This window comes from Pongo pygmaeus, chromosome 14 (assembly GCF_028885625.2).
Source record: "Pongo pygmaeus isolate AG05252 chromosome 14, NHGRI_mPonPyg2-v2.0_pri, whole genome shotgun sequence".
Taxonomy (NCBI): Eukaryota; Metazoa; Chordata; class Mammalia; order Primates; family Hominidae; genus Pongo; species Pongo pygmaeus.
The window spans coordinates 39,153,972-39,163,525 of NC_072387.2; the positions used below are offsets into that span (position 1 = coordinate 39,153,972).

The 9,554-nt window shown below is 38.5% G+C and overlaps 1 protein-coding gene across 7 annotated transcripts in view; it reads left to right on the forward strand.

Annotated features, from left to right (window-relative positions):
• The window catches only part of USPL1 (ubiquitin specific peptidase like 1), a 41,804-nt gene extending 32,774 nt beyond the window's left edge, over nt 1-9,030 (forward strand). For all 7 annotated transcript variants that reach the window (XM_054445887.2, XM_063650737.1, XM_054445886.2 and 4 more), the window contains 2 exons: nt 2,647-2,804; nt 6,953-9,030. In XM_054445887.2, coding sequence (XP_054301862.2) covers nt 2,647-2,804; nt 6,953-8,838 — 2,044 coding nt within the window. In that variant the 3' untranslated portion in view covers nt 8,839-9,030. The remainder of the gene's footprint in view (nt 1-2,646; nt 2,805-6,952) is intronic.
• Nucleotides 9,031-9,554: the final 524 nt, after the last annotated feature.

The following is a 9,554-nucleotide window of genomic DNA, read 5'->3' on the forward strand; positions in this document are numbered from 1 at the left end:
AAGGTTGCAGTGAGCAGAGATTGTGCCACTGCACTCCAGCCTGGGCAACAGAGTGAGACTGTTTTAAAAAAAAAAAAAAAAAAAAAGACAGAAATGCTGATTATTTAACTGTATTCTGTCAATGATAAGGTGTATCCCAACTTCAGAGATGTTAACATATGGGAAAAAAATTGGAATTCATTAGGCATTTGGAACTTAACAAAGTTTTGGCCGGGCACAGTGGCTCATGCCTGTAGTCACTTTGGGAGGCCAAGGTGGGTGGATTACCTGAGGTCAGGAGTTCGAGACCAATCTGGCCAACATGGTGAAACCCCATCTCTACTAAAAATACAAAAATTAGCTGGGTGTGGTGGCATGCGCCTGTAGTCCCAGCTACTCAGGAGGCTAAGGCAGGAGAATCGCTTGAACCCAGCGGGCGGAGGTTGCAGTGAGCTGAGATCATGCCCTGCACTCCAACTTGGGCAACAGAGTGAGACGCCATCTCAAAAACAAACAAACCAAAAAAAAAAAAAAGTTTCATAGTTACAGAAAGTAGTATGGAGGCCATACTGAGATTTTCGACATGGTAGTAAAACTCTACATTATGGCTCTGTTCTACATCATCTCTGTTCTGCATCGTTTCACTCCACATCAGGCCCTGGATAACTTTGGTGTACTGGTTGATCTTGTGGCAGGAAGGCTAGTGTAATTAAGAGGATATTTTAAAACTTAACGTTTAATTGCTCCAGTTGTTGTCTTTTTTTTTGCTGGTTAAGAAAATCAAATTTCTATCCTATCTGAATCTCATAGCAGACTTTGGAGGTTTCTGACAAGTCATTTCTTACTACCTAGGGGAATGTACTTGTACTCAGCTAGAGTCTGAGTATCTTCTACATCCAGGGAATTGGGCTGAGTGTGGATTTTGGTCTTGGCAGTTTTTACTTTTGTTAATTTGCAAAAGAATAGAAGACTTGGAATGTACAAGAAGTATAAAAATGTGTCAGGTGGTTTTACATGCGTTATTTATCACGTTAATATGTCTTAAAATATTTTCCACGTGTAAACTTATGTAAAGGCAGGAAACTAGTGAGATTTCATATTCTAGGGATCAAGAGATTGTTTTAGTAACTAGCCTCAGAAAGTATCTTGAAAGGTATTATATAAGGTCAAGGAACTAAATATTAGTAAAGAGTCAGGCCAGGCATGGTGGCTTAGGCCTGTAATCCCAGCACTTTGGGAGGCCAAGGCAGGCAGATCACTTGAAGTCAGCAGTTCGAGACCAGCCTGGCCAACATGGTGAAACCCTGTCTCTACTAAAAAATAGTAGTGTGTGGTATGGTGGCGCATGCCTGTAATCCAGCTCCTCAGGAGGCTGTGGTGGGAGAATCGCTTGAGCCCAGGAGGTGGAGATTGCAGTGAGCTCAGATCGCGCCACTGCACTCCAACCTGGGTGACAGAGCTAGTGTCTGTCTCAAAAAAAAAAAAAAAAAAAAAAAGAAGAAGATCAGATAGGTGCCTAAAGCCTGCATGTCCCGCTATGAGAATACATCTCAAGTTTTACTGTGGTTCATTGATTCAGACGTGTAGTTCACATTTTAACCTGTCTGAAATGGTAATATGTGAAATTGATGTCATGATATAGTTTAATTGGCAGCACGTTTTCATAGTGGTACATTTTATAATTAGTGAAATCTTAGATTTGATGAAATAGATATGATTTTTTAAAGTGGGAAAGTTTAGTGTTATAGACAGTTTGCAGGACTTTTTATTTTGTAGGTACTTAAATTTTGAGGACTTGATTATTCTCTAACAAAGTGATTGACAAGGATCAATTTATAAATTATACCTTGTCAGTCTGAATAATCTGCAGTTTGGACATTGATTCAAGTTCATTTAGGCTGAATAAATTTTGATAAACTAAGTTTTGACAGCTGTTTAAATATTGGGAAAGGGGATATCCAACATTTTTCTTACATCCTGAGAGCTTTGTTAAATTTAGTTATTTGAGACCCATTGGGTTCTGTTTTCTGGTTCAGCATGTTGCTGTAATGGTAAAATACAATTTTGAAATTATAGTTGTCTTGAAGTTAATAATAAATTGACCAATATGTTGTATTTTTTTCTCTACTTAGTTACAAATTGAACTTTTCCTGAGTAGAACTTTTAATTTGACAGGCCCCCTTTGCTTCCTGAGATAACTGAAATAGGCCAAATTAATGCTTATTTGAATATCTTAGGTTTGTTGCTTTCTTTCACATGTTACCTACCCCACTTAACAAAAGCAATTAATCTCAGCACTTGATGCCAAAGAAAGTTCTAAAAGGTCTGGATTTTTTCCTTGGATTTTACAAAGTAGCTACGATGAGACTTTTAAGCCAAAGCTGCATTGCTGCTTACAGAGCAATTTTTGTTTAATGGTCTGTGTTAGAGTCGTACTGCCTGATGACTTCCAACTGTCTGGGATACCATTCTGAAAAGGGTTTAGTGTTACATACTTCTTAGAGAGAGTTCTCCATTGCTAATTAAGGCACACATCTGGAGGTGCTCAAGGAAAATTAGTGCAGTTAGCCTTGAAAGTGTTATGTGTGACTAGTTCACTTCAGACATCTTTTGTATAACCAGACACATGGCATTAAATTTAACTTCTCTCGCTTTTCTCTCCCACAGAGTATCTCCCATATTCATGTTGCACTTTGTAGAAGGCTTACCACAGAATGACTTGCAGCACTACGCATTTCATTTTGAAGGCTGTCTTTATCAGATAACTTCTGTAATTCAGTATCAAGCAAATAATCATTTTATAACATGGATTTTAGATGCTGATGGTAAGTGTTTAGAGGTTTTCTTTTAAGATAATTGGCATGGAAACTAAATTCTAGCATGTGGGGACTTTCTGGTTTTTGTTTTATAAAAAAAAGACAAACTTTGCCCTGACTCTTTCTCTCTCCATTCTCGCCTTTGCCTTCTGCCCCTCCTTGCACCTATTAAAAGTGGTGGTTTTAGTATCCTTTCTCATTTTTTCCTTTCCTTACATCATGTATTATAGGTAAACACATGTGCATGTGCATATTTCTTTTTTAGACAAAGGATGAGATTACTACTGTTCGCTTAGTTTTTTTTCCTACTTAACATCTTTGCTTTTATTTTTTAGACATATATTTCTAAGACTATTAAACATTAGACTTATGTAGCCCTTCTGTCATTGTGAAATACATAGTTTACTAACAGCTACTGTCAAGATAAAGCCTTTATTTAAATAATTAAACTTCTTAGTAGAAAGCTAAGTGAGCACAGTTTATGGATTTTGGGAATTTTTGCCTTGCATTTGTCTGATGTGGTAAAATATTGAGTTTGTTTTTCTCATAATGTTCACTTGGTCTTAGACAAGATAACTCAATCCCTTTAAACGGTTGTATCAAACCATTAATAAGGACTCACTTTGATATAACCATTTTCTGTTATTTGGACACTCTTTCACACTTGCTGTTTTCCTCCTGGGAATGGTTTGAATGGATGACACAATACCATATTATAAAAGCACTTTACAAACTGTAACTTATATTATAAATGTAATTATTACCTTAAGGTTTTACCCTGTTTCAGATTTGAGTAGAAGTAGTTCTTCATAATACAAATCAACTTATTTTAACTTTTTTTGCATTTCAAAGAATGATCAATCCACTTCAGGTGCAGCATGGTTTTCAACCCTGACAGCATGGAAGAATCATCTAGTTAGCTTCTAAAAATGTCCAGGCTGTACCCTAGACCAGCCTTGGGGATTAGGCCCAAATATCAATATTGGGTGTTTTTGGTATTGGTTTTTGGCCCTCCCGCTCTCCCTCCCTCCCTTTCTTCCTCCCTTCCTCCCTTCCTCCCTCCCTCCCTCCCTCCCTTCCTCCCTTCCTTCCTCCCTCCCTTCCTTCCTTCCTTCCTTCCTTCCTCTCTCTCATTCTGTCTCTCTCTCCTTCTTTGCTCCTTCTTTCCTTCTCTCCTTCTTTCCTTCTTTCTTTTTTTTTTGAGACAACGTCTCACTATATTGCCCAGGCAGTTCTCAAACTCCTGGGCTGAAGTGATCTTCCTGCCTCAGCCTCCTGAGTAGCTAGGACTACAGGCACATGCTATGGCAATACTGTTTTAAACATTGTTTTCAAGACTCCCCAGGTGATTCCAGTGTGGGTCATGTGGTAGAGAACCGCTGACACAGGCAAACAAAAGATACATAAAGTTTTCTATTTAATGGGTAGGTGCAGGTAGTAGACAAGAGTTTAGCCACATAAACCACATGCTTAATGAACAGTTTTGTTTTGTGTGTATGTGAGGGATTAGCAGATCTCTGAGTATATTTTGTTTTCCCTTTTGAAACTTATCAGAGAATTCATATATCTGTTATGTGACTAATGCTCTCGATTTACTTTTTTTATATCAGATCATATGTATATGTTTTTTTTTGAGATGGAGTTTTGCTCTTGTTGCCCAGGCTGGAGTGCATTGGCGCAGTCTTGACTCACCGCCACCTCTGCCTTCTGGGTTTAAGTGATTCTCCTGCCTCAGCCTCCTGAGTAGCTGGAATACAGGCATGCACCACCATGCCCGGCTAGTTTTGTATTTTTAGTAGAGACGGGGTTTCTCCATGTTGGTCAGGTTGGTCTCGAGCTCCCGATCTCAGGTGAGCCACCCGCCTCGGCCTCCCAAAGTGCTGGGATTACAGACATGAGCCACCACGCCTGGCCATATCTTATATTTTAATAAATATTTTAATTTGGTCTGTAAATTTTTCTCTTTGGGGAATGTGTTTTAAGTCTGTGTTGAGTCCTAGACCTTTGTTGTTCTCAGATAGTCACTAGTGATACCTTAACATTAACCAGCCTGTTGGCAACTAAATTGGCCTGAGGTGACAACTAAGGAAAGGTCTCTCCTTTCTTAATCTTCACATTCCTTAAGATTAGTTCTTTGTAGGAAGCCTTTGAAGCCTGGTGGCAAGTACCCTTTTTCCCTCACAATCTTAAGATAAGGTCTTTCTCAGCATTAAAAAGTGACTATGAGAAATTTGTCAAATGAGTTTTCTATGTGTGCTCTGAGAAATCTTTTTTCAAAAAAGGATAGATGCACGTGTATAAGGAAAAGAGAAACTGAGCGCACTTTCAATATTTAAGTGTCTCTAAACATGTTTTGCAACATACAATGATGACCACTGTGTTGGTCATTACTTCTCTACTGCTAAAACAATGTCTTCTAAAATAATATACTCCTTAGAAAAAATACAGTGCTTTGGGTACGCACTATTGTAATCCAAAGAATAGGAAATGTTTTGTGGGATGTATGATGGTGTTTGACATCATTATTTATTAATTTATCACATTCGGTTTCATAGAAATAGAGTAAGCTACATATTTGCTGTGCTGCAATTACCATGACATTACACTTCTTGTATCTACTTCTGTTTCATAGATGTGTAGATATTGATATATACAGTGGGAGTATGGATTGTTTTGTTAAGTTTCTAATGAAAGTACAGATATTTGTTGATTATTTATTAAGAAAGGTTGTTACTCATCCAAGCCTGTGGTTAGCTTTTCCCAAATTATCATGTGGTAGTAAGTAAAATGTAAAGAAATATACCCTCCCTTAACCCCACACCATCTGTTAGCACCTAGCCACCTTCCTTTACTTCTCAGCCGTACTTTTTGTATTTTTTTGTTGTAGTGGTAAAATATATATAACATAAAATTTACCATTTTCACATTTGTAAGTGTACAGTTCCTTGGCAGTGAACACATTGTGTGCAACCGCAATGCTGTGCAACCACCATCACCATCAGGACTTTTTCATCAACCCAAACAGAAACTACTCATTAAACAATAACTCCGCATCCTCCTACCCCAAAGCCCTGGTAACCAGTATTCTACTTTCTGTCTCTGTGAATCTGTCTATTCTAGATACCTCATAGAAGTGGAATCGTACATTATTTGTCCTTTTGTGTCTGGCTTATTTTACTCAGCATATTTTCAAGATTCATTTGTGTTGTGAGATGTAGCAGAATGTCATTCCTTTCTAAGGCTGAATAGCATTGTATGCATTATCTATTTATCTGTTATGGACATTTGACTATTGTGAATAATGCTGTTCTGAACATTGGTGGACAAGGAACTGAAAGTCCCTGCTTTTCATTCTTTTTGGCATATACCTACAAGAGGAATTGCTGGGTCTTAATTGTAATTCTGTGTTTAATTTTTGGACGAACTGCCAGACTGTTTCTACAGCAGTTGTACCATTTTACATCCCCACCGGCGTTACACAAGGATTTCAATTTCTCTACATCCTTGCCAACATTTGCTATTTTCTATTTTTTTTTTATAATATCCATCCTAATGGGTGTCTTTTTTTTTTTTTGAAGGAATGGTTTAAACAGGTTACCTTCTTACTCCTCATTCATGCTTTAGTTGACTACATAAGGACTCCTGTCCCTACGGCACCATTGAAATTGTGCAGGCAAAAATAACTGCCAGCGACCACACTGCTTTAAGTAATGGACTTTTCCCAAGTTTTGTATTAATATTTCAGTATTTGGCAGTGCATCCTACTCCTAGTTTTTAAACTCTTCCCTTGTCATCTATCATCTCATTCTCTCTTGACAAATGTGAAAATGGAAGCTCAGAAATAAAACAAGAATTAAAACGAATATTGATCCTTCAGGTAACAAGCTTCATTTATCATGAAAATGTATATGTATGAAACATTCTGTTTTCTGATGTTATTGGATAAATCAGGTGATAACCAAATTCTAAGTTCCAAAAATTAAATATACTCTAAGGACTTTAACATGGCAGACAATGGTGACAAGGTCAATAACATGTTTTAGAGTCTTCTCCTTTGGTGGGTATTCAATGATACAACAGTTGAAAAGGCCAGAAGAAAGTTAACCTAGGATGGTGGTTTTTGAGTATCTAACTTTCACTTCTTTCCCATCTTCCAGGAAGTTGGCTGGAATGTGATGACTTAAAAGGCCCATGTTCTGAAAGGCACAAGAAATTTGAAGTTCCTGCTTCAGAGATACATATTGTTATTTGGGAAAGAAAAACATCCCAAGTGACAGATAAAGAAGCTGCCTGCCTTCCACTTAAAAAGTCTAATGACCAACACGCTCTCAGTAATGAGAAACCAGTATCTTCAACATCGTGTTCTGTGGGTGATGCTGCCTCAGCTGAAACAGCCTCAGTAACTCACCCTAAAGATACATCAGTTGCCCCTCGTACTCTTTCACAGGACACAGCTGTAACTCGTGGAGATCATTTACTTTCAGGTCCAAAAGGTTTGGTTGACAATAATATTTTACCTCTGACACTTGAAGAAACTATCCAGAAAACAGCCTCAGTTTCACAGTTAAATTCTGAAGCTTTCGTGTTAGAAAATAAACCTGTAGCAGAAAATACAGGAATTCTCAAAACCAATACTTCGCAATCACAAGAATCACTAATGACTTCTTCAGTATCAGCTCCATGTAATGAAAAGCTTATTCAAGACCAATTTGTGGACATAAGTTTTCCATCCCAAGTTGTAAATACAAACATGCAGTCAGTACAGCTGATTACAGAAGATACTGTAAATACTAAATCTGTGAATAATACTGATGCTACTGGTCTCATACAGGGAGTGAAGTCAGTAGAAATTGAAAAGGACGCTCAGTTAAAACAATTCCTTACACCAAAAACTGAACAACTAAAACCAGAACATGTCACATCTCAGGTATCTAATTTGAAGAAAAAAGAAACTACAGCAGATTCTCAAACCACAACATCTAAGTCATTACAGAATCAGTCTCTGAAAGAAAATCAGAAGAAACCATTTGTGGGAAGTTGGGTTAAAGGCTTAATAAGCAGGGGTGCTTCTTTTATGCCACTCTGTGTTTCAGCTCATAATAGAAACACTATAACTGATTTACAACCTTCAGTTAAAGGGGTAAATAATTTTGGTGGCTTTAAAACTAAAGGTATAAACCAGAAGGCCAGCCATGTATCCAAGAAAGCTCGTAAGAGTGCAAGTAAGCCTCCTCCCATCAGTAAGCCACCAGCAGGCCCTCCATCGTCTAACGGCACAGCTGCCCACCCACATGCTCATGCTGCTTCAGAAGTTTTGGAAAAGTCTGGAAGCACCTCATGTGGAGCTCAACTCAACCACAGTTCTCATGGAAATGGTATTTCTTCAGCAAACCATGAAGACTTGGTGGAAGGTCAGATTCATAAACTTCGTCTAAAACTTCGTAAAAAGCTAAAGGCAGAAAAGAAGAAATTAGCTGCTCTTATGTCTTCCCCGCAAAGCAGAACAGTTCCAAGTGAAAATCTAGAACAGGTGCCCCAGGGTGGGTCTCCAAATGATTGTGAATCAATAGAGGACTTGTTAAATGAGCTACCATATCCAATTGATATTGCCAATGAGTCTGCGTGCACCACTGTTCCTGGTGTTTCCCTGTACAGTAGTCAAACTCATGAAGAAATTTTAGCGGAATTACTGTCTCCTACACCTGTTTCAACAGAGCTGTCAGAAAATGGGGAAGGTGACTTTCTGTATTTGGGAATGGGAGATAGTCATATCCCACCACCAGTACCAAGTGAATTAAATGATGTTTCCCAGAACACACATCTGAGACAGGACCATAATTATTGTAGCCCCACCAAGAAGAATCCATGTGAAGTTCAGCCAGACTCTCTGACAAATAATGCCTGCGTTAGAACATTAAACTTGGAGAGTCCGATGAAGACTGATATTTTCGATGAGTTTTTTTCCTCCTCAGCATTAAATGCTTTAGCAAATGACACATTAGACCTACCTCATTTCGATGAATATCTGTTTGAGAATTATTGAATTAATACTTAACTTTTTTTCATATAATATTTATTATTAGAAGAACTTACTATGTGTTCAGGTAGTGTTTATACACTGGACTTGTGTAATTACTTGTGTAATAACCATGAACAAAATGTAAGGTTTGACCTTTGGTTCTGCCCATGAAGCATGTAATCTTTCTTACACATTAAAATCATTTAATGTGTTGTCCTTTTTGGTTTCATTTTGTTCTTGTGAGAGTATGAGGATTTCAAAATGTTAAAGATGAAAAGTGGCGTCTAGTTTCTGACAGTTTGTACAGTTGGATGCATTAAATTTTTAGATTTGAAGTTTTGGTTATGTTAGTGTTATGAGTGATCTTTGGGGTGGCTTTCTTCCCCTGGAAAATTGTTGCTCGTGGCGCTTTGCCCACAGTGCCCGAGTTCTTGTCCTGTGTCCAGATATGCAGACAAACGAAGGGTGAAGAAGAAGAAGAGGAGCTTTATTTAGTGTTAGAACAGCTCAGAAGGAGACCCACAGTGGGTAGCTCCCCTCTGTAGGCAGGCAGGTCATCCCTCAAGTGTTCAGCTCTCAGCAGAGAAAAGGCCCTGGAGAGGGTGACTCCTCTCAGCTCTCAGCAGAGAAGCAGCCCTGGAGAAGGTAGCTTCTGTTCGCAGGCAGATTGTCCAGAGGTCTGCTGCTCTCAGAGGGAGCCCTGGAGAGGATAGCTTCTCTCCATAGGCAGGTTCTGCCGT